We start from the raw sequence: 25,913 nt of genomic DNA, 5'->3' as shown, positions 1-25,913 counted from the left end.
GCACCTGAAGAAATTTCAAAAGGGGTTGGCTTTTTGATAGATATCCAGGTAACTTGAAAATGTTTTTTTAAATGCTTTATTTATTTTATATTAACAAGAGTGAGAGATACAGTCAGATAGATACAGAGAGAAAGACCAGAGCACTGCTCAGTTCTGGCTTATGGTGGTACCAGAGATTGAACCTGGGACCTCAGAGCCTCAGGCTTGAAAGACTTTTGCATAACCATTATGCTGTCTCCCTAGCCCACAAATGATTTTTTAAACTTTAGAATGAACATACATGTTCACGTGGGATTAAAAATAAAAATCTCTATTTGGCCATTGAACTTGTTAGGACATTCCTGTATTATCCTCACTCAATAGAGGAAAGAAAACAATCCTTCTTAGATTTTTTTCTTTACCCTTCAATTGTTTATCTTATGCTATTAAAACAGTATCACTCTCTTCAAATTGTCTCAGATAGTTAACCTCTGGCCCTTTTAGAAGCCTCTGGAATACCTCCTATTTAAGCACCCTCCTTTCTTTCTATCCCTCCCCTTTTTTCCTTGTTTCTTATTTAAACCCCAATTTGATGATAGCATTAAAATTATAAACTGGACAAAGACTAAAATGATGAACTGAGAAAAAAAAAATAGAACAGAACAAACAAACAAAAAAAATGAAAACACACAAGTTGCAACAACAATAGCCAGTGACCCAGAGCTCTGTGGCAATGAGGACTTAGGTATCTGGGGTCTTGGCAGGCGTCCTTGGCATCAGGTTCACCCAAGGGTGTGCTTCTGCCTTGTAGTTGAGGCAACTTCAGACACAGTAAGTCTTACTAACTTGCTCGCTGAACAACCAACCCGAAGTGGTTGAGCAGGGAGTGACTGCCAGAGTAGGCTCATGTCCAAATGAAGTTAATGATTTGTGCTTGGATCCCTAACTCCAACCCCCCACACTATGTACCCCAAACATTCTGAAAATAATAAACCTGGGAAGGGAGCGACACTCTTATACAAGTGTTCCTTCCAAAATTTTGGGGGGAGAACATAATGAAAGATCAGAGGAACCTTTGAAAATGTCTAGATCCCTCTCCCTTCCCCCTTTATTTTTTTTGCAGTGTTGAGATGGCAAAGAGGAGAATAGGGGAGATAGGTACAGCCCTTGATGGAGCTTTTGAAGTCAGGGTGATGAGACAGATGGTAATCTCCTCAATCTTTTATTCATATTGGTTTTTGTCTGCTTTACTAAACCAAGCAAACATAAATTAAGTGCCTTCCTTTTACAGAGCCCCGTGTTTCTGTGTAGGAGTCAAAGGTGACTGAGATATGGGACTTTGTTCTCCAGAATTAGGCAGAAAGGTCTGTAATTCACTAGAGTAGAATGGGGTGGAGGTATGGTCAGGAATGTTCAGCAGAAGAGGCAGATCTGGTGTGAAAACTCTTGACAGATGATCTATGTGGCATTTTCACTGATACCCAGTATATTTTACATAGTTTTGGAGGCAAAAAATTGTCCTTAAATGAAGAAATGAAATATTTATTATTAACATGTCCCCCCCCTTTTTTTTTTTTAAACTTAAGGCCCTTTAAAGAAATTCAAGTAAAATAGGATAAGAGTGCTTTGAAAGTCATAAATAGCTAAGCAAACTATATTAAATAGGCTGGGAATGTAATTCAGTGATGTAGCACATGCTTAATGTGTATGAATTCTTGCATTCAACCCTCCGAGGATTGAGGGTTGAATATTATTATTCAATATTAATTCAGTGTATACTCACCATAATTCACAACACATTTTATCAAGCTTTTCTGAATTCATTATTTCACACACTTGAATACCTTCCTGGCACAGTTACAGGATCCTCTGTTGATAGAATGAATAAAAAAAAAAAAAGGGAGAGAGATTGAAAAAGAGAAAGAGGAAGAATGGAAAGAATATATACACAAAAGGAAATGCAGAATTAGGTGGCATGGGTAACATGTCTAAGGGACAGTACAGATATAAATTTACAAATAGTAAAACTATTAAGTATTTTCAGATATTTCTGTTTTGTAAAACCACATGTTTTCCTTCAAAATATTTTCTCTTTTTGGAAATAAATGTTACACTAGTACCTAAAGATTGCTAATTTTGGTGTTGTATTTTTTGAGAAAGGAGTTGGAGGTAGTTAAAACAAAACATAGGGAATGGTTTGTTCACATGGTCCTGTGACCCATCCCTGGATGAAAATCCAGGTCATATTTTCCATTTAGCCAGAATGAAGGCATCTTTCTGTAAACTGTTGGAACCATTACTTGTTTAAACAAGTTTTAGAATGCACTTAAAAAAAAAGTTTGTTCAGGCAGGTTCTTTGTTGTATGAATCATTCCTCTTTGTGAGTCTGAAGATAAAATACCTTTAAAAAAAAGAACCTTTAAGGACAAATGCTACTTTTGTTTGTTTGTTTGTTTGTTTTTGCCTCCAGGGTTGTCACTGGGGCTCGGTGTGGACAAATCCACTGCTCCTGGAGGCCATTTTTTTCCATTTTTTTTTGTTGCCCTTGTTGTTGTTGTTATTGTTATTGTTGCCATTGCTGCTATTGTTGTTGGCTAGGACAGAGAGAAATTGAGAGAGGAGGGGAGACAGATGAGGGGGGAGAAAGATAGACACCTGCAGGTGCTTCACCACCTGTGAAGCGATCCCCCCTGCAGGTGGGGAGGTGGGGCTCCAACTGGGATCCCTGCGCTTCACACCACGTGCACTTAACCTTAACTCTGTGCTACTGCTCGACCCCCAAATGCTAAGGGTAAGATATTAATTTTAGCTCAGTGGTCTTGTTAAAAAATCGATCAATTAATTTTTTTTAAACCAGAGCACTTCTCAGCTCTGGTTTATGGGGGGGAGGGGGTACAGAACCTAAGAATTTGGAGCTACAGACAAGGAAATCTTTTTTTAAAATGATTTATTTTATTTATTACATGTGAGAAAGTTTCACATGAGGCAAAGAGAAGAAGAGAGAGGCAAACTTAGTACCACTACAGTACATGCTGTGTCAGTATTGAACCAGAAACCTTGGCTTCAAAGTCTGATGTCCTTTCAGTCAAGCTGTCTTACATAACCAGTATGCTATTTACCCAGGTCCAGCTTAGTGGTCTTTTTAAGCAACTGAGATGAATTTTTTTTTCTTCCATTTGTTTCAAGCACAGGTTATGTTATATCCTGTATGTCACTGAAATGGAACTTAAAAATTGAACTTTGAGACTTGTTATCTCTATTTTAGCATTGTTTAAGCACACTTGACATCTGTACATGCAAGTAGTAAAATATCTTTGAAGCCGAGCATTTAAAAAATTCTTTTATGTTCATTTAATTAAATTTATGTTAAAGTTATTTCATCATATATGATGGGATCTTCCATTATTTTAAGTGCACTACATGAATCAGAAGAAACTTCATTGTCATTCATCATAGTGTGGACTTTTAAAATTATTTTCAACAAGAGGAATGAATTTGAGGCGGGGGTGAGGGGTCATAAAACAGAGACTGAAAGAACTAAAGAAATCTTAGACACCATCTAGCCCAACAGATGACAAAGACCCACGTATAGGGAATCACTAACATTTTCAAAAGTTCCAAAATAGCTATGTGGTTAAAATAGAATTTGACTTTAAATGTTTTGAATGACATCTAACATAAAAACAAACAAAACACATGCTCCCTGAAGGAAGTTGTACTAACCCAGTGTATCCAAATGCTTCTTTTCTGTACTTCCTCCCAGGTTTAAGTATAGCATATCTGGATGAATTCCTGTTGGGCTAAGACATGTCTACTGGAATATGCAGGGTGATTCTCTTTCCCAGTCACTAAAGCGCAGTGATTCCAGCCTTCTTTATTTCATTTCAATGGAATACTCTACTCTAAAGGTGTATACCTCTTCTCCTTTCAACTTAATCTGTTTTCAAAGGGTATTTTCTGTCATACATTAGCCTCAAGTGAGCTTTGGACAGATGAAAGAGAGGATGAGCAGATCTTTCTTTGGGAACCAGACACAATATCAAAAAGTATCTAAGGTAAAATTTGTTAATCAGATCTTTATGTTCCCATGGGCAAAGAGCAGCTCCAAAGATTCTTAATTAGATTGTTCTGACTCCTTAAGGTTTTCATTTTGGAGGGGCCTTAAAGAGGTTACATTTTAGTTAAATAGTTGTTAACCTACTTAATAAAATGCAGCAGATTTTCGATTTTACTAATAATTGAAATAGTGAACACATGCTGATCTTTAAACAAAACATGAAGTGAGTTTATCTGGTTTTTTGTCTGTCTTTTCTTTTTTCTTTCTTTTTTTAGTTCAGGTGATTAAGTGTGAGGAGGTAAGATGACATATCCCTATAGAAATTCCAACTGCTCCTTTAAAGTAAGAATATCTTTCCAAATTAGGAATAAAGAAAAAGTGTGGGAAAATCACCACTATTTGACCTAACATTTACTTTCTTATCTCTTTTGCCTGTATACGGTTTATTTCGAAGTCTCATGAAACTAAGTTAGTAGTTGGATAACCAAAGCTGGTGGACTTAACATTTTGTTACTTGAATTAAGTGTCATTAACGTCACTTTTAAAAGATTTGCATAACACATCAGTACATTCTTTCACAATGGAGTTTAGCTTCCCTCATTTAAAAAATGTGCTTTAATTTTGGAATAATTTTAGATTCACAGAAAAGTTAGATAGTAGAGCATTTTCATATACCACTCACATGGTTTCCTGTCTCTGCCTCTGTACTGAGAGATAGATAACCCTTGACGTCTTTATGCTCTTCTGTGGGAATCACCTTCTGAATGGTATGCTGAATCGAATTATTAATGATTAAGAAGTGAGGTACTTTCATCTTCCTGAACTAAAGAAGCAAAATGGGATCACTCTAATTTTATATCCATTCTGAGATTCTAAAAGAGGCTGCTCTATAATTCTTTTTTCTTTCCTTCAACTCTAAAATTTCCTTTATCTTTTTAATAAGAGCAACGCTATGGAAAGTGTGCTGATGCTCAGTCAATTGGAATTTTGCACAAGTTTGGACAGTAGATAGAGAACTGTTTGGATCCCAGCAGCAGGAGGAGCATGGCAGACTTCCTGTTTAATTCTGAGTAGAAGAGACTGACTGCATTCACAGGGCCAGGGTGGGGCACTCTGGTTTTGCTGGGTGGGCAGTACAGGTGCCCGGGCCTGCCTGGGGCGGCCATGTCATCATGGGAGTGGTTCCCAGTGAGAGCTTGGTCCGCACCCACGTAAGTACTTTCAGCTAGTGCTGGCTTGTTAGGGTGCCTTGCTTGCAGGGAGGGACCACAAGTAGGTGGCACAGAGAGAAAGCAGACTTTCCCAGTGTCAGATGATGCTGAACTAAAAGGAGAGTAGGAATTTTCCAGATTCCTGTGACTTCACCCTCATCTCTGTATGCACTACAACCCACATTTTTTCAGATCTCCCCTTTTAAAAACATTTTTATTTATAAAAAGGAAACACTAACAAAAACCATAAGATAAGAGGGGTACAACTCCACACAATTCCCACCATCTGAACTCCATATCCCATTCTCTGTATCCCTGATAGCTTTCCTGTTCTTTATCCCTCTGGGAGCATGGACCCAGGGCCATTATGGGGTGCAGAAGGAGGAAGGTCTGGCTTCTGTAATTGCTTCCCTGCTGAACATGGGTGTTGGCAGGTCATCCATACTCTGAGCCTGTCTCTCTTTCCCTAGTGGGGTAGGGCTCTGGGGAAGCAGGACTCCAGGACACATTGGTGGGGTCTGCCCAGGAAAGTCCAGTTGGTGTCATGTTAGCATCTGGAACCTGGCATTTGAAAAATGAGTTAACATATAAAGCCAAACAAATTGTTGACTAATCCCCTCCCTTTAAAAAATATTTTATTTACTCATTTTTCGGGTAGAGACAGGAATTGAGCAGGAAGAGGGAGAAAGACAGAGAGACATTTGCAGACCTGCATCACCACTTATGAAGAAGCTTCTCCACTGCAGGCAGGGACCTGGAGCTTGACAGTCTTATTTGTTTGCTTTAAAATAAAAAAAAATATTTATTTACTTTAATGAGAGTTAAAGATGCAGAGATAGAGGCCAGAGCACTGCTCATGGTTTATGGTGGTCTTGGGAGTTAAATCTGGGACCTCAGAGCCTCATGCATAACCATTACAAGGTCTCCTCAGCCCTTAAAAAAATTTTTTTTTGATTTTTTTTTTTTTAAATCAGATTGCTGTTCTGCTCTGGCTTATAGTGATGTGGGAAAGTCTTTTTCACAACCACTACGCAACTTCCACATACTTACCTTTTGTTGTAAAAGTGGAAATCCTTCAACTGAAATAGCTCACTGCAGAGTGCTTGCTTCTTTACCATGTGCTCAATCCAGGCTCCAGCCTGGCTCCCACTGCATTGAAGGGAACTTTGGTGCTATGTTCTCCTTCATTCTCTCTGTCTCTATGTTTAAAAAAAAAAGTGGAAATTTTCTTTGGATTTCTTTTGATTATTGAGGGCAGAGACAAATATAGGTCTTTTGTAAAAGCCAGAGGGTGTTAGGCAAACTTTTAAAGCGGAGGCACACCTGTAATGAGTTTTACTGGTATTGCAAAGGTATTTTTGTAGTATTAGCTTGTCTCTCAACTCCTGTTGATTTCCTCAACCTAACTTACTTATTGCTGGAGTCCTAGGAAGGATTTTGGGTATTTGTGGCTCAGAATCATGGTCCATGGTATAGAAAGAAGCAGGATGGTGGTCGATGGGCTATTGAAACCTTATTTTCTACAACACAAGGGAATATTTTTTGGATTGGCTCTTGGACCTGGAAAGCAAAATTTGCTTTGGCCTAACTGGTAAAGTTTGAAAAATTTCTGTAGATTAGACAACTTTATGCTTTACAACATCCTGATTTTGATAATTATACCATGGATATATAACTTTATACTTTTGTGTTTAGGGGAGACATATTGAATTTTTTTGGGGGGGTAATGGAATTTGATTATTCTCAAACGGTTCAGAAACAGATAAATGCACACAAATACACACACATGAGAAGAGGGCATGACAGACCATAAAGCATATACAACAACCTCTTAACATTGAGGGAGGAATTTTCACTCAGGGAATAATATCTTGGTTTCCTTTTGTATAGCTCTTCTGGAAATTTAAAGGTAGTGCCACTCTGAATATGAGTCTCATGCTTGCCTTCTCTGTGCTTGTCTCATCACAGTCAAACAGGAACAATATCCAGACATCAGAACCAGAACACCATTCAGGACCTGCTGCAGAGCTGCTCAGATTGTCTGATGCGGGCAGAGCTGATTGTACAGCCGGTAAGCCATTCCTCCCACTGCACCAATGACCCTCTGCAAACACCCCCCCACATCTGCATTTGATTCTTTTGCTTAGCACCCACCTCTGTATCCTTGCTCACCACTGTCCTAAGCACTTAGGCATAATCTTTTCTGAAACAGACTATACAGGGACATGTCCTTTCAAGCTATTTGTAATACTGGCATAACATGAACCTGTTTTCACACAGTTTCCCTCCCTCCCCACCACACACAAATGTTTGTACTACAGATTGCCACCCCTGTGGGGTTGCAGCAAGCTGTTGTCATATATGCCATGTGGTAATGCTTTCTTTTCCCAGAAATGTAGCCTGGCATGTTTATGTCACCTTGTGCTGAATTATGATGCACACCCTCAACTTGATGTTTTTCTCCAGGAAAAAAAAATGATTGAGTTGTGACAATATTTGTATTTGGGGATTTTTTTTTAAAGAAAAATAAGCAACTGGAAATGGAGAGTTTTGACATTTGTAAGAGCCACACAGTATTTCTTGATATCACTAAGATGCATAGGATTTCATCAAAGCAGGCTTACAACTTTTGGGTTCTATGATAATTTTTTTTGTGAAAAGATTTTTCTTTTCCTTTTTTTAATTTATTCCCTTTTGTTGCCCTTGTTGTTTTATTGTTGTAGTTATTATTGTTGTTGTTGGATAGGACAGAGAGAAATGGAGAGAGGAGGGGAAGACAGAGAGGGGGAGAGAAAGATAGACACCTGCAGACCTGCTTCACCGCCTGTGAAGCAACTCCCCTGCAGATGGGGAGCCGGGGTTCGAACCGGGATCCTTATGCCGATCCTTGTGCTTTGTGCCACCTGCGCTTAACCCGCTGCGCTACAGCCCGACTCCCCTTCCTTTCTTTTCTTTTCTCTTTCTTTCATTATGTTCTCCCCCCAAAATTATGGTGGGACTGAAAACCACTGTTACTGTCTCTCTCTAGTTTTATTGCTCTTTAGCAAAGGGAGAGAGTGCCAGTCTCTGTTCTGACACTTGCAGAAGTTAGGTAAGGAATCTGGCTTGTCACAGAGTAACTTCATTAATAAGCTTGTATGAGAAGGAGAGATTGGGGCCATGTGGTGGCACACCTGGTTGAGCGCATATGTTATAGTTTTCAAGGACCCAGGTTCGAACCCCCTGTCCCTACATGCAGAGGGAAAACTTTGCAAGTAGTGAAGCAGTGCTGCAAGTGTCTCTCTTTCTATCTTCCCTTGACATTTTGATTTTTGGCTGTCTCTATCCAATAAATAAGTAAAGATAATTTTAACAAAATTTAAAAGGAGGGATTTCAAACAAGTGAATGTATAGGTTCTGTTGAGAGTCTATTTAATGTACTGTTTTTTTAGTTTTCAATTTTATCTGAGTTCTAATTCTGGTTCATATCATATATCAACAATTTTGGTCCCATTTGGAGCTTAGCACACTTGCTTGACTCTAGTTCAGGTAATTTCATTACTATTATTCCACATGGTGTTGTACTTCCTTTACAGAGAGCAAAATAGGCACGTATGTGTCTAAACATATTGTAGACTTCGACATAATTTATAGTGCTTGGAGACTTTTTTTTGTTGTTAAATCATTTTATTGGTGGGAGAAAAATGATGATTTACAGGGTTGTTGTTGTCTTATGTTTCACTTTCTTATTTCCACATAAGTGTCAGCGTACCATACCCTCCACCATCTTGTCATCTTTTGTACATGTATTCTTAAAAGTGTGCATGGTGGAGGGCCAAGGTGGTAGTGCAGTAGGTTAAGTGCACATGGTGCAGAGCGCAAGGACCTGAATAAGGATGCCAGTTTGAGCCCCAAACCCCCACCTGCAGGGGGGGGGGTTGCTTCACAAGTTGTGAAGCAAAAAAAAAAAAGTGTACATGGCATCAGTGTATTCAGTTTATTGTTGTCTATGTACATTGAAGTTCAGTTCTTCTTCTAGCGTTTGCCCTTCTTCCGTAGCCAGTCAACAGCGTCAGGTTGAGCCTGATGTCAAGTTTCGAGACCTCCTTTGAATCTGGAGAGGTGGCAGTCGTTGACTATGTGGGTCATAGTCTGTCTGTAGCTGCAGGGGCAGTTCGGGTCGTCTCTGGCTCCCCAGCGATGGAACATAGCGGCGCACCGGCCATGGCCTGTTCGATAGCGATTGAGGAGGGCCCAATCATAACGTGCTAGGTCAAAGCCGGGTTGACGCTTGCAGGGGTCTGTGATGAGGTGTTTGTTCTTTACCTCAGCTGACTGCCAACTCTGTTTCCAAGAGTCTGGAACAGAGAAGTTCAGTGTAGGCGTAGGGGACCAGATTGGGTGACGAGACTTCAAGCGTTGGACAGGGTGGGCAAAGATATCTGCGTATATTGGCAGGTCCGGTCGAGCATAGACGTGGGAAATGAACTTAGATGATGCCGCATCCCTACGAATATCTGGCGGGGCAATGTTGCTAAGAACTGGCAGCCATGGAACCGGGGTGGAATGGATGGTTCCAGAAATTATCCTCATGGAGGAATATAATTTGGAATCGACCAAGTGGACATGGGGGCTACGGAACCATACTGGGGCACAGTATTCTGCAGTGGAATAGCATAATGCCAGAGATGAAGTTCAGTAATGTTAGGGAAATATAGAATATTTGCTAGCATTTCTGTTTAGAGTAATAAGAGAGAGCTGAGAGATGCTATATATGCATCAACAACTACTGTTTTTATTTTATTGTAAACTATTAAGCCCCCTAATAAAAAAATTAAAAAGAGAGAACTAAGACTCATTTGACTGAAGCCTAATGAAGGCAGCATTATAAAATTCTAGAGGAAGCTCACACAATGGAAGGGCCCTCTACTGAAGTAGAGGCCCTTAGCATGTGGTGGAGGTTTTCTTAGTTTTAAAAAATATTTTATTTTTAATGAGAGAGATACAGAGGGAAAGATAGATACAGACAGATCAGAGCACTGCTCATCTCTGATTTATGGTGGTGCTGTGATTGACCCTGGGGCCTTAAAATCTCAGGTATGAAACTCATTTGTATAACCATTATGCTGTCTTCTTTAACCAGCCTTTTTTTTTTTAAGCTTTTGATTTTGATATAATGACAGTCACATGAAATGTAAAAGTAGTAGCAGTCTTAAGTACCCATTGGCAGTTGCCCCTAAAATGACAGCTTATGGAACTATCTAAGTATGAGAATCAGAAACTCAGGTTCAACCTGACGCTGTTAACTGGCTATGGAAGAAGGGCAAACGCTAGAAGAAGAAAGTCAGGTGACTTAATACAACAGTCTTGACAGAGTTTTCTTTTGAAGACATGAAGAGTGATTGTTTAGAAGGCGAAAGACAAGTAGCTTGTCCAAAAGACCTTGCACGGTATAAAAACAGCACATGTTCTGACCGCAGTGGAATTCCTGTTAGATGACAGATTAGTATAAATATGAAACACTGGAATTTAATACATTAGAGGAAAAGATTAGCCATCAGCAAATATGATTTTAAAAATCCTGTGAATTAGCATGAGTTAAACTGTTACTATTCTTCTCTTTCTACCCCCTGTAAATAAATAATTTATTTTATTTTATCATTATTTCCATTAACACAACACTGCTCAGCTCTGGTTTATGGTGTTGTAGGTGATTGAACCTGGGACTTCTGGGGCCTCAAACTTGAAAGTCTCTTTGCATAACCAATATGCTATCTCCCCTACCCAATAAATAAATTAAAAAAATAGGAAGGTAATTTTTAATTAGAAATGTTAACAGCAGTGGGGGAGGAAAATATGAGATTGAAATTTACACTAACTTTTGCTTCCATTCAGCCACGTGCCTCTTTCCCTCACTGTGTTCCCTTCATGTCACTGTTTTCCTGCAGGAACTGAAATATGGAGATGGAATACAACTGTCCCGGAGCAGAGAACTGGATGAGTGCTTTGCTCAGGCCAACGAGAACATGGAAATTACCGATAGCTTGATTAGAGAGATGCGGCAGATGGGCCAACCTTGTGATGCATACCAGAAAAGGTATGGTCTGGAAGTGGGCATGGGTGGGCCACAAAGAGAATGTCTACACCTGCATACATGCAGCCCCGTGAGCCTGCTCTTTCTTGGAAGGAAGAGCAACGTAATGGATCCTTATTTAGGTGTAGCTAAAGAAACATTCTTTTCTTTTTGCATTTTACTTTAATATCCTAATATCAAACCAAATAAATATCTGTTAACTGGGTTAATAGATACAGAATTGGAAGTGCAGCTTAAAACCTTTGGCCCAAGGTATTAGAAAGTTTACAGTTAAACGTATGAGAAAGCAAAGATAGGTTAGGCAAAGGCTACTGGAATGTCTTTGAGCTCTCAGGCTTTGAGCATTATGATATTTAGCTTTTTCTACATGATCAAGAGTCAAGGCATACATTAAAGAAAACAAATCTTCAAGTAAAATATTTGTCTACTGTACTATACTCACTGTGGCATAGCGATGGGGGCACATTCTAAGAAATTATCGTTAGGTGGTGCCGTGTGAATTCCATGAAGTGTAATTACAGCACACCTGGGCTGTTGGGATTCTCATGGTGTATGTTTTCTGTTGGTGACTGAAATGTCATCAAATGCCACTTGCCTGTATTAATACACAGGAGACTCAGAAAAGGGTTTGTTTGCTTAGAATATGTCTTTGTAATCTGTCTTCCAGCAATGATGTTAATTGCTCTCCTCTCCTTCCAGACTGCTTCAGCTCCAGGAGCAGATGCGGGCCCTCTACAAAGCTATCAGTGTGCCTCGCGTCCGAAGGGCCAGCTCCAAGGGCGGTGGTGGCTACACCTGCCAGAGTGGCTCTGGCTGGGATGAGTTCACTAAGCGCCTCACCAGCGAGTGTCTTGGGTGGATGCGGCAGCAGAGGGTAAGAAGCTCCCGGAAAGCTGGTTCTCAAATGCTCAGGGTCTAAGGTAGGGCCAGTCCCAGGGGCTGACCACTGAACCATCCAGATTTTGCAAGCAGCAGTAACTCATTGTTTTCATTACATAAGATTTAAAAGTAAAGGCTTCTCTTTGGGAATAAATGAAACTTCAGACAACTATCTCAGAAACTTATGGATTTATAGTCATACTTTATCACACAGATACTATTTCACAGGTAGAATTTAATAAATCTTTGTATTTTTTCAAATTAATTTATGTAACTAAATTTCTAAGGGGGAGTGTTGGGCCCCCTGTGCATACAATTTCATCTCTTCAAGACAATTCTTTTCACCCAGGTAGAAAGAAACAAACAGACTGATAGACAGAAAGGGAGAGATGACATGACAGCACTGGAGCTCCCCACAGCCATTGTAGCATTCCCCATATGGGACTCAAACTTGAGCTAATTCTGTGGTCTCAGATAACTAAATTTCAAGAGGATTTTGTAGAGTGAGCACTTACTATTTATAACTAGCAAGTCTGTGTGGGAGTTTAAAATCTTTATTGTTGACTCAGCAAGATAGCTCCCTTGAATAGTGCATGACCCAGGTTCCCGTCTGGCCTCCGTTTTACTGAAGGAAGCTTTGATGCTATGCTATCTTCCTGTCTGTCTAGCTCTGTCTCTGGTCTTTCTATCTGAAAGAGTCGACCAAGAATGGTAAAGCTCCGGTGCCAACACACCACCAACAAACATGAACAAATAAACAAGCAAAGCTTCATGATTCTACTAGAGTGGTGACCTTAAGGGGGGAAAAAGAGGGGGGCAGGGAGATTCATCTAAAATGTTAACAAACTGAGGGATCTGGAAACACCATAGAACTGGATATTCTGGTTTGGGCTCCTTGGTGGCTTACCTGATACTTCTCAAGTGTCAGTTGTCTCCTGTGCAATCATCACACCACTACTGTGGGAGTGAAGGGAATGACGGCCACACAGGTATGTGCCGAGCTTTTTCCTTGGACTGAGGTTTCTGCAGAACATTTTTCCAATGCTAATTATTGTTTTGTTGCCTTCTGTGGTAGTTACATCCCATAATGAACAGGTGCCAGTGGAAATAGGCGATAATCATGTACATAGGAGTTTTATAATGAAAACCTGGTATTAATGAAGCATCCTTTTCTTGAGGGGTGGATGTGTTAGAATGGTAATTATAGAGAGACTGTTTGTGATATGAAGTGGTTGTTGTTGGAAGAAAATACTGGTTCTCTTATTTGTTCTTAATTCAACTTAGCAGTGCTTCTAAAGCCTCGCAACCACTTCACAATTTTCCTGTGTATGTTCCTTCCTTCATGGTAAGACCATATGGGACTAAGTCCATTCAATCTGCTTTTTCTTTCACTCTTTATAAGAACATGGGATACTATGCAGAAGGTGAGGTTCACTGGAGAGAAGAGTCAATTATAATAAATAATTTTTTAAAAAAAGCTAAAGGGGGAGGGTTGGGTGGTAGTGCAGCGAGTTAAGTACACATGGTGTAAAGGATCCCGATTCAAACCCCTGGCTCCCCACCTGCAGGGGAGTCACTTCAGAAGCGGTGAAGCAGGTCTGCAGGTGTCTATCTTTCTCTCTGTCTCCGCTCCTCTCTCGACTTCTCTCTGTCCTATCCAGCAACAACAAAAGCTATAACAACAGTAACACAGTAACCATAGTAACACAGTAACACAATAACAGTACCCACAACAAGGACAAAAGAAGAAAATAGAAAAAAAAAAGCTAAAGGGGACAAGTTGGTGGTGTACCTTGTTGAGCACATGCGTTACCCTGCCTAAGGACCTGGGTTCAAGCCTCCAGTCCCCACCTGTAGGGGGAAAACTCCAAGAGTGATGCAGCAGTGCTACAGGTTTCTGTCTCTTTCCCTTTCTATCACATGTTCCCTCTCAAGTTCTCTGTCAAAGCAAGAAAGAGAGTGTGTGAGAAAGAAAGGAAAGAAGACTGGCTTGTTGGGTTTTCTTCTAATCTTTGCACTCATATTTCCTACGTGTTGATTTCATTCCAAAAACACAGAAATTATGTTCCAGGTTCCCGAAAATAGATATTATTGAAAGAAACCAGATACTAATGCACAAGTGCCAAGTTTCTATGCAGAGCAGCGTGGGGTTAATTGCTGTGTTTGACTTGTGATAAATATCCTGCTCAGGCAGGAGGGGGAGGGTGGCGCTTTGACCTCTGTGGAATGGAGGTCAGAGCACAGCTGTGTAAAGCTGATGGGGTTCGAACTACACAGCATTAGGATTGGGCCATGCTAGCTGAAAACAGCCTCTGGACCAGATGACTTAGAAGATAACAACCCTCTTCATTTCTCTGTAGTCACTGTGACAATTACAGAAAATAAAAGCTCATCGTTTTCTGTGTTTATGTTAAATGTAACTTTGTAAAAATTCTTTGTAGCAAAAGGCTCAAAGTTTTAAAATTTCAGAACAGAGGACTTTCATTTGGATTCAGTTTTCTGTCTTGGGGATGGGGGTGTGAGGGTTTTTTTTTAATTTCTTTATTGGAGGATTAATGGCTTACAGTTGATAGTAAAATACAATAGTTTGCATGTGCATAACATTTCCACATAACAATACAACCCCCGCTAGGTCCTTATAAGGGGGAGGGGTTGTTTTCTAGCAGATGCAGTTGATGGCTTTTCACAGCAGTGAGCTCTTTCCTGGTTTTTGACTTCTGCTGATTGACACTTGGACAGTCCAGATCTTTCCCTCTGTTCCCCTCTGCTTCCAAGAATAGCCTGCATTTCTCCTCTCACTCCCAGGAGAGGCAGAGGCCCACTGATAAGGGAGCAGTGTCCAACACACTTACTGTGTCCCAGGCTTTGTCTCCCTGACATGTTCCTGCTGCTGGTCGGGTCAGACAGCATACCTCTGGCTGGTAATGAGGGTACAATAGAGTCCAGGCCTCTTATTCATGCCCAGCTACACACCTGTTTCTGTTTTCTAGCCGCCTTGAACTTGGGGAGTGTAGGGGCAAAGTCCCAAAGAGGCTTTATTGTCAGGCACTGAATGGCTAGCTTTCTAAAGGCCTGCCAAATGACTGGGAATACGGAGGTGGCTTAGAACAATGTGTGTGTGTGTGTGTCCTCGCCGAGATCCAGATGGATTATTTGCCCTTGGCAGGGTGACAGGATGACACAGGTGATTTGGCAATGTTTGTGAGCTCATGCAGAACAAAGATGATATAGTAGACTTCCCACAGTATGAAACTGCTGGAATAGCATGTTAGGTTTTTATTACGCAGCATTCTTAAGTGTGAAGTAATGAAGACACAAATTAGAAAGTCAGATTTAATTTGAAAAGTGAACATACAGGACTGGGCAGTGGCACACCTGGTAGAATACACACATGGCCATGAGGAAGGACCTGGGTTCAAGCCCTTGGTCTCCACTTGGAGGGGGCAAAATCTGTGAGTGGTGAAGCTGTGCTACAACTGTCTCTCTTTATCTCTCCCTTCCTTCTCAATTTCTCTGTTTCTGTAAAAAGAAAGAAAGGAAAGCTGGCAGCCAGGAATGTTGGTGGACTCATTGAATCCCAGTGATAACCCTGATGGTAAACAACAACAATAAATTTAAAAATGAACATAAACATACAACCTTAGTATTGCCAATAGTAATTGAAATTAAGGCATATATATACATTTATATATCATGTATATGTACATATACATATGCATTTCAAAGTTCGTTTATAAAGTAACTTCTTTGAAATGGACCTTGAGTTTTTCATCTTGATAATAGTGATAAAACTGGATTTAAGTAATATTTTTGAAGAACCATTATGCTGTCTCCCTAGCCCATTTAAGAAATATTTTTAATTTTTATTTATTATTGGATAGAGACAGATATTGAGAGGAGAGTTGGGGATAGAGAGGTAAAGAGAGAGACACTCGCAGCTCTGCTTCACCACTTCTGAAACTTCCCCTCTGCAAATGGGGACCAGGGGCTTGAACCTGGGTCCTTGTGCACTGTAATGTGTGTGTTTAACCAGGTGTGCTACCACCTGTGTCCCCCAAAATGTTTTTATTACTCTCAGCTTTGCTTATGGTAGTACCTATGGGCCTGAGCCTCAGGCATAAACATCTGTTGTGAAAACCACTGTGCCATGTCCCCAGCTAAATGCTGGATTTAAAGAGTCAGCAATGATCTTCATGATCAAAACAATTTAGAGAAATAAATAGTGAAGGAGTTTCAGGCTCCTTTGCTTAGAAAGCAGTGCATACTTGGACTATTGAATTTAAAGAACTGTTCTCACTGAACATTTAAAATAACTGAAAAAAAGAACCTACTATAGTATATTACAACAATATTTAATATGTAGACATGAATGTTATCTATACTCATGTATTTCCATTTACACAGAAAGTTTTGGTGATTAGAAGACATGGTATAACCTGAACTGGAGTTGGTGTATTGCACCAAAGTAAAAGACTCTGGGTGGGTGGGGGGGAGAGTACAGGTCCAAAAAGGATGACAGAGGACCTAGTTGAGGTTTTATTGTTATGTGAAAAACTGAGAAATGTTATGCATGTACAAACTATTGTACTACTATCAAATGTAAAACATTAATCCCCCAATTAAAAAAAAAGAAAAAAGAAGACTTTTTTTTTGAATCATCTCAGTCCATCTTGGCCTGCTGTCACACCAGTTTAGGTAAGTACTGACCACCTCCATCAACTGTTGGGATGTCCCAAGCCTAAAGAGTATTTTTTCATTTGTTTGTTTGTTTCCAAATACAGAAGGTTCAGTTTTATCTGCATGGAAACTATATGTGTGTGTGTGTGTGTGTGTGTGTGTGTTCCTTTGACTTGGATGCTGTTGATAAGCTGGGTCAGAAACAAAGAACGAGAAACAAGGGCTTTCTCCCCCTGCAGGCGGAGATGGACATGGTGGCCTGGGGTGTGGACCTGGGCTCGGTGGAGCAGCACATCAACAGTCACAGGAGCATCCACAATGCCATTGGGGACTACCGCTGGCAGCTGGACAAGATCAAAGCCGACCTGGTACGCACTGTGACATGTATCTGCGCCTTCAGAAAACATTCAGGAGGAGTGTGTTACTACTGATCCCAAGTAGCTTCCTCTGAAACATTAGTCTAGGGTTTCTTTGTGTAGTCTTATTTACTGGATAGAGACAGAGTGAAATTAAGAGGGGAGAGGGAGATAGGGAAAGAGAAGGAGAGATACTTGTAGCACTTCACTTCTTGTGAAACTTGCCTTTTATGGGTGGGGACTGTGGGCTTGAACCTGGGTCCTTGAACATTGTAACGTGCGCTCAACCAGGTGTGCCAGCACCTGCCTTTTGTGACTTCTTTCTCGTGAGACTGAAAATTTTCCTAAGTTGTAGGGAAGTGAGATCAGAGAGAGACTCCATTACTGCTCAAGGGAGCATTTAGCAAAAGGCCAAAGACATACACACAGCTACTTCTGTAGAGGACTGAACACCCACTCCTTCAAATGGAAAAAAAAAACATGCACCAATCATAGTCTCATGTCTTTGTGAATCTTTTCCGATGTGGTACTTAAGTGTATTTCCATAAAGGAAAGTTCTTTCTCCTCCTTACATAACTTACTGGTTAACTGATCAGCTGGGGAATCAGCATCAAATACTTATCTGGCTTTCAGGGTTTGGTTCATATACCACATTCATAAATTTTGACCAGATTCTCCCAAATTTCTCCTGTGCTTTACTTTGCCCACCACTTTTCTTTCTCTCCTCTCTAAGATCCAGGCAGCCCTAAATCATATTTTCAGACTTGCGTGGTTTTGGAACAAGTGAACTTTTCCATGGCCGTGCTGTCTTTTACTTTCAGGATGGCATCTGGGGAAAGTCACTGGGTTAAAGAGTTTCACCGAGAGGGCATTATTCTCTGGAGGTGTGGGGGGGAGGCAGCATCAGAGGAGTAGAAGCTTGAAGGGCTGCTTCCTATTAGACCACACAGGGATGGATTAACCTCTTGCCTCTTGCCTCTTGTCTTGCAGCGTGAGAAATCTGCCATCTACCAACTGGAGGAGGAGTATGAGAACCTACTGGTAAGTGGACTGACTTCTGAGGTCTGTGTGTTTAGTTTAACTCAACAGTGAAGTAACAGTATTAGGGCTTGTGTCACAACTAATGATGGCTGACAATGCTGGAAGGGCCTAGAAGTCATATGGGGACCTGTCAATCAATGCCCATTTTAGGGCAATTACTATCTTTCTTCTGGAAGTGGGTTATTACTTTTTATTTTGTTAGATTAATTTGTTAATTTTATGTTGTTGTTATTGTGTGGGGAAGATACTAGAACACTGTCCTGACATTTACGATGTTCTACTTGTTTTTGTGTTTCTTGTTTTTATGTTGGGGTGGAGATTGAACCCTGGGTCCCACAAATGTGAGACATGCATTCTCTCTGTTGAGTCACCTCACCTCTGCAACCCATTTTTTATTTATTTTCAAAAATTTATTGGAGGTGGCTAGGTGGTGGTGCACCCAGTAGAGCACATACATTACCATTCACAGGACCTGAGTTCAAGCAGTGCTACAGGTGTCTCTCTTTCTCCCTCCCTCCATCCCTCCCCCTCCCCTCTCAATTTCTCTCTTCTCTATCAAAAGAGAGAGACAGAAGAAAGGAAAGAAAAAAGAGATTTTGTGTGTGTCAATAACTGAAAAGGATCAGTGGATTCATCATATATACACCAAGGCCCACTGATAATCCTGGTGGCGGTAAAAACAAATGGGAGTAACATTGCATCACAACATTATTACTTGGCTTATATAAATTTCAGAGGTGCATCATTATAAATCTGTATCTGTACATATCATAATACATTCACCACTAAAATTTCAAACCCATCCTTTAGCATATAACTGACTACCTGATTAAATCACTCCCTTCCTCCTTCCCGTCTGGTAAATACTCATTTGTCTTGTAGTCTGAAAGTTCATTTAAATTTATTTAAGGTTCATTCATTGCACTGCTTTGGTACATAAAACAAATATTTACTGAATTTTCAAAGATTTTTTTCCCCTAAAGATGGCACCTGGCACTGCTCGGTTTGTATGCTAAGTGTCATGTGATAGTGCCTTTTAGACTCTTAGTGAAAGCAGTGAAAGTGGGGGCTAGCAGCCAATTTACCTGGGAGAGGAAACATGTAGCCAGTTAGAGACTGCAGGTGGCTCATGGTTTAGATCTGAGGGAAAGTCTCGGTAAAAGAAAGCCCACAGTTTTTTCTCTCAGCTGTGAAGAGAGCATATGAATGTACGTTGCTAAGCCCTGCTGCCTTTGCACTGCCCCTGCAGAAAGCATCCTTTGAGAGGATGGACCACCTGCGGCAGTTGCAGAGCATCATCCAGGCCACCTCCCGAGAGATCATGTGGATCAACGACTGTGAGGAGGAGGAACTGCTGTATGACTGGAGCGACAGAAACACCAACATTGCCCAGAAGCAGGAGGCCTTCTCTGTAAGGGTCCCTTTGTGGCCTGCGGGGCTTGCATAAGCAGGGGGAATGACCAAGTCATCCTGGTGTCACTTCCTGGCCACCCAGTCTCAGTGGTGACTATCAAAAACTCATTCCAGATGTTCAGGAGGCTTTAAGTATGTTGTACTGCTAGGTGGATTACAGTGGGATCCACTTTATGACTTTGGACAAGCCACAGTACCAGTCTGGCCCCAGCCTCCTCCTGTACCATCCCCAACGTTCTTTCCAGCCTGAAACGTGTTTTCAGTCTTGAGGAAAACATTGTATGGTTCTTTGATTTGATTCCAAAATGTGGTTTTGCATTTAACTTCCTTGAAGTTTGGTGGAAGGCTGTGGGGGCTTGTGCTGAGGATTTATTTCTCTTTCACAGATACGCATGAGTCAACTGGAAGTTAAGGAAAAAGAGCTCAATAAGCTTAAACAAGAAAGTGACCAACTTGTCCTTAATCAACATCCAGCCTCCGACAAAATTGAGGTAGGCTTCATGAGGTTAGATTTTTAATAGGAAACAAAGGAAGCTAGTGTCTGTAGGTAGACAATACAAATGAATGATTGTTCTTCATCATTAAGTAAAACAAAGTCACTGTATAATTTGGGATCAACACCATAGACCAGGTGGCAAGGTGTTTGACTAAGTAATAAATAACTTAGACTTGAATGGCTTGTGGTCTCTGGCTTAAGCCAACCCATTGTAGTGTGGATGCAATCATAGAGACTATGTAAGTGAATAAATGTGTGTTCTCATAAAACTTTATTTATAAATGCTGGCAAGGGCTAGATATGGCCCCAAGGCTGTAGTTTACTGTGGGCTGTGATCAAGAATTGACTTTAATGACTGCTGGGCTATTTGGGTGAATGTTTTGACCAATATTACTGATGACATCTATTTGTCAAAACTGGTTTTAAGTTTAATTTCTACCATACCAAGACATTCCCATTAGAGAATTATAATATCTTTTCTCTTCCCCTACACCCTTCCCCCCCTCTTTCTTTCACCCTTCTTTCTTGGGGAAAAATAAAGTTTGTTTGATTTTCAAAGAGATGAAATTTGTTTCATATATCTTATTAGAGCTTCCTTGTCCCTGGCACAAGTATGCTTAGTGACGGTGAGGTGGCCAATGTGTGCTCTCTTGTTTCAGGCTTATATGGACACTCTGCAGACACAGTGGAGCTGGATTCTTCAGATCACCAAATGCATCGATGTTCATCTCAAAGAGAATGCTGCCTACTTTCAGGTTTTGGCATTTGTTCATTTATGCATTTTTACATCTTAACACCTTTTGAATGTTCTTTAAAAAGCACTGGAGACAAACTCCAAAATACTGCACAAATGCTATTATTGTATAGTAGTAGTATTTATAAGTACTAATACTATATTAGCTATGCTATTATTTTAAAATCCACTTATAAGAACAATCTTATAAAATATGTATTTATGTTATACATGTTATAATATAGTTTGTATTATAGTCATAGAAATACTCATGATAATGTTGCATAAATATTGTTTATTAGTTTTTCTTAGCTTAGAGGGAAATGATTGGTGGTAATCTGGTTACCAAAGAGTCTCTTGGATTAGATAAGTTAATATACTTTCTGTTCCATTTCTTTCCTCTAGCCCCCTTCAACTATTCTTAGAAATGATAGTTCTGGGATGGAAATAGAGGTGATATGCTTACTGAGATGTTTTGCATTGATGGGGATTTCACTCTCATCCTTGACAGTTCTTTGAAGAGGCCCAGTCCACTGAAGCTTACCTGAAGGGCCTGCAGGACTCCATTAGGAAGAAGTATCCCTGTGACAAGAACATGCCCCTGCAGCGCCTGCTGGAGCAGATCAAAGAGCTGGAGGTGCAGACCCAGACCCTGGCCCTGGGAGCCGCAAAGGGGTGGGGGAGCCAGTGGAGGGGGTTCCAGAAGCTGGAGGCGCCATTCCAGACCCAGAATGTGGGGTGAAGGGATGGGGGCTAGAAATTCCCAAAGCTAGAGATGCTGTCCCAGGCCTAGACCCACAGGCCCTTCTGGAGTGGAGGTGGAATGGGGTGGTAGAGATGACAGTGGTTTAGGGAGGGAGTGGTTTAGATTGCACAGAACAGTGTGCACACACAAAGCCCAGGCAACCATTTCTGTGATCTTACAGGGCCTTGCACAGTTTAATATGTGTGCTCAATCAGGTGTGCCACTACCTGGACATCAAAATACATTTCTTTACTTGCTCAACAACTGTTGAAAAGTACTTTTGTTTCAGTTATTGTGACTGCTTACAACAAAACCAGAGTGAGACCAGGCAGTAGTGTGATCAGAGAGTGCACACATTACCATGCCCAAGGACCTGGGTTCAAGTCTCCGGCCCCCCCTATAGAGGGACTGCTAATGAGTGGTGGAGCAACGCAGCAGATGTATCTCTTTAGCCTTCTCTCTCCTTCTTCCTTCACTTCTCTCTGTCTCTGACAGAGAAAAAAATGGTCTCTGGGAGCAGGGGAGTCATCATGCAGCACTAAGCCCTAGCAATAACCTTGGGGAAAAATAAGAGACAGTGGGGAGTTGGGTGGTAGCACAGCGGGTTAAGCACACGTGGCACAAAGCGCAAGGACCGGCATAAGGATCCCAGTTCCAGCCCCCGGATCCCCCCCCTGCAGGGGAGTCGCTTCACAGGCAGTGAAGCATGTCTGCAGGTGTCTTTCTTTCTCTCACCCTCTCTGTCTTCCCCTTCCATTTCTCTCTGTCCTATCTAACAACGACGACATCGATAACAATGACAATAATAACAACTACAACAATAATAAAAAACAAGGGCAACAAATGGAGAAATAAATATAAAAAACTGAAAAAAAAAAGAAAGAGAGTGTGAGTGAAATGCTGGATTATTTACAAAAATCTGTTTGGAAATACCTACCTCAGATTTTATCGATAGTCCTTTCACATAGTGGTTTTCTTTCCTGCCCACTAACTCACAGCTGTGTAGCTTCAGAAGGAGTTTTTTAGGAAAGGCTCCCATATTCTCTGCAGAGAGGTGAACTGTGGTTTGTATATCTAATTCCACTCTGGTAATGTCTGACTGGTAATATAGTAACTACATTAATGACCTTTGAAGATCTTGCTAAAATTCCTAGGTGTCTGTATTAAAGTGAGATTTTATTTGCTGCTGCAGAAAGAACGAGAGAAAATCCTGGAATACAAGCGTCAGGTGCAGAACTTGGTAAACAAATCCAAGAAGATTGTGCAGCTGAAGCCGCGTAACCCAGACTATAGAAGTAATAAGCCCATTATTCTCAGGGCTCTCTGTGACTACAAACAAGACCAGGTATGTATGCAGTTATTGTGATACGAAGCTTTCCCTTTTCCACATACTGATTTTTGTTAACCAGAACAGTTTAATCTAGGTTTCAGCAAGTACCCACAGTAAACATCTTTCTTGTTGTTGAATAAAGGCTGTGGCTTTGTTCTGAATGGTTCTAACAGTTGTCAGTACTTAGGATAATAGCGTTTGTACAGCTATTCTAATTCTTTTTTTAAAAAAAAATAACTTTATTAGGGTTTAATTCTTTTTTAAAATTTTTTTAATATTTATTTTATTTATTTATTCCCTTTTGTTGCCCTTGTTGTTTTGTTGTTGTAGTTATTATTGTTGTCGTTGTTGGATAGGACAGAGAGAAATGGTGAGAGGGAGGGGAAGACAGAGAGGAGGAGAGAAAGACACCTGCAGACCTGCTTCACCGCCTGTGAAGCGACTCCCCTGCAGGTGGGGAGCTGGGGTTCGAACCGGGATCCTTATGCCGGTCCTTGTGCTTTGCGCCACCTGCGCTTAGCCCGCTGCACTACGGCCTGACTCCCCTTAATTTTTTTTAAAGGAATAACTAATAGGCATAACTTGTTTAGTCTGTGATCATTACTATCTTTAACTGTCTGATATAAAAGTAGTAAGAAGCCTGCCGATTCTGCAGCATATAAGTGAAGGCCTGTGGATTTTACACAGTAGTTATCTTCGTTCTGTTGGCTTTAACAATATAAGCATATGTAGAGAAAGCAGACTCATGTTTAGTAACTCTACAGTACCCACAATTTTTTTTCCTCTTAAAAATCATGGAGGACTTAAGAAACATAAAATGTGATTAGTTGGTTAGATAATGGCTCTAAAAGAATGAACTTTATCCTATTATGTGGATATGTTTAAAGGACTCACGTGAGTCTAAATGGAGATTGAAGGTGAAATAAAGACTGAAGACATAAATATGCTTTTTATGCTTTACTAATTGACATATTCATTGTATATTTAAGTGTCCATTTTACGAAGCCAGGTAGATGCTGGAGTTAACTGAGGACAGAAGCTGTTAAATAATTCAGTTAATTAACTTATTTTTGCTGAACTGTGCCCTTGCACATAAGCAGTTTCATTATTCCTGGGCTGATATTTTATCCAGACAAGAGAGACAGAGAGAAGGAAGAATACCACACAGTAGCATCTCTCATGTGATGCTAGGGCTAGACTTAGTTCTTCTTTTTTTTTTTAAATGTTTTTATTTATTTATTATTGGATAGAGACAGAGAGAAATTGAGAAAGGCAGGGGAGATAGAGAGGGAGAAAGAGAGACACCTATAGCACTGCTTCACCATTTGTGAAGCTTTCCCTCTTCAGGGGTAGACCAGGGGCTTGAACCTGGGTCCTTGTGCACTGTATTGTTTGCACTTCCACCTCTAGGCCCCCAAAGTTTTTTGTTTTTTTTTTTTTACCAGAGGGGCAAACCTCTGGTTTCGAAAGTTCTTTTTTAAAAGACTTAAAAAAAGTTTTTATATTTATTTATTTATTCCCTTTTATTGCCCTTGTTATTTTATTGTTGTAGTTATTATTATTGTTGTCATCATTGTTGGATAGGACAGAGAGAAATGGAGAGAGATGGGGGGAGACAGAGAGGGGGAGAGAAAGATAGACACCTGCAGACCTGCATTATCACTTCTGAAGCGACTCCCCTGAAGGTGGGGAGCCAGGGTTCGAACTAGGATCCTTCTGCTGGTCCTTGCACTTTGCGCTACCTGTGCTTAACCCGCTGCGGTACAACCCGACTTCCTCGTAAGTTTTTTTAAAACAAAAGAATGTATCACTTTCCTAGTGAGTTTTCACCTAATTCAATTTCTCTATGCCTTTTAGGCTTAATGTATTATTTAAAACTTCCCTATTATTTGACTATATAAAAAAAATCAGCTTCATTTGAAGGGAAATGTAATATGATAAAATCTCAAGCAGCTTGCACAGTTTCATTTTTATGTCTTTGAGAATAAAAGAAAAAAATGCATGCTAGTAAATAAAGACTTCACATGCCTACTTGCCTTATAGAAAATTGTGCACAAAGGGGACGAGTGTATTTTGAAGGACAATAATGAGCGCAGCAAGTGGTATGTGACAGGCCCAGGAGGCGTGGACATGCTTGTTCCTTCTGTGGGACTGATTATTCCTCCCCCCAACCCCTTGGCTGTGGACCTCTCGTGCAAGTAAGTTGAAGTGACTTGAGAGCTGAGATAAGCATGCACCCAGGAGGAGGGGACCCATTGACTAACCAGGAAACCCAGACACATCATTTCCTCCTTACAAACACCTCCCCCTAAAAGGAACCTCAAGGAGATCCTCTGGTATATTGCAATTTTATGTGAAGTCACTATAGTTACCACTGGAGGGATAAAAGGGATGTCTGACTTGTACAAGAATGGGAGGGGAGAATTCTTGCCATGCCCTTTAAGTCCTTGTTCTGATATTCTTAGATCACTCATTCATTTTTCATGGACCCACAGATGTGAAATGCCCTTCACATCAGTATTTGTTCGTCAATAGGTGGAGCATTTCCTTTGCAGGTTGAACATGGCAGATCTTTAATACACTATATTATGGAGACCTTTATGAATCCATAGATGGGGAGAGGGGTGTAGTAAGCCACATGTAACCATTTCTAAGTTCATTCCTGTGACAGGTCTCACCTGCTGTCCTGCACAGCATAAACCCCTGTCCATCAAAAAGTTGCTGACAAACAGCACAACCACAAAAATTCCCAGTTTTTATTTGGATCAAAATGATCCAAACTCTCCATTCATGTAGACTATAGGGAATGTCCTCTTTGGGGGGGGTTTAATTTGTTCAAATCCATTGATATGTTGAATGTTTCCAGGAAGTCATTTAAATGTGGGTTGCTTAGATCTTGTAGTGTTTTGTAAGGTCAGCTAGA

At 40.6% G+C, this 25,913-nt stretch overlaps 1 protein-coding gene across 3 annotated transcripts in view; it reads left to right on the top strand.

Annotated features, from left to right (window-relative positions):
- Nucleotides 1–25,913, top strand: part of DSP (desmoplakin) — a 48,710-nt gene that overhangs the window by 4,672 nt on the left and 18,125 nt on the right. For all 3 annotated transcript variants that reach the window (XM_007524251.3, XM_016188631.2, XM_007524252.3), the window contains exons 2-12: nt 7,216–7,318; nt 11,175–11,323; nt 12,020–12,194; nt 17,116–17,244; nt 18,223–18,273; nt 19,523–19,684; nt 20,073–20,177; nt 20,842–20,937; nt 21,427–21,552; nt 22,853–23,005; nt 25,034–25,188. In XM_007524251.3, coding sequence (XP_007524313.1) covers nt 7,216–7,318; nt 11,175–11,323; nt 12,020–12,194; nt 17,116–17,244; nt 18,223–18,273; nt 19,523–19,684; nt 20,073–20,177; nt 20,842–20,937; nt 21,427–21,552; nt 22,853–23,005; nt 25,034–25,188 — 1,404 coding nt within the window. The remainder of the gene's footprint in view (nt 1–7,215; nt 7,319–11,174; nt 11,324–12,019; nt 12,195–17,115; nt 17,245–18,222; nt 18,274–19,522; nt 19,685–20,072; nt 20,178–20,841; nt 20,938–21,426; nt 21,553–22,852; nt 23,006–25,033; nt 25,189–25,913) is intronic.

Source organism: Erinaceus europaeus, chromosome 4, assembly GCF_950295315.1.
Source record: "Erinaceus europaeus chromosome 4, mEriEur2.1, whole genome shotgun sequence".
Lineage (NCBI taxonomy): Eukaryota > Metazoa > Chordata > Mammalia > Eulipotyphla > Erinaceidae > Erinaceus > Erinaceus europaeus.
This window is presented reverse-complemented; position numbering and strand designations above follow the sequence as displayed.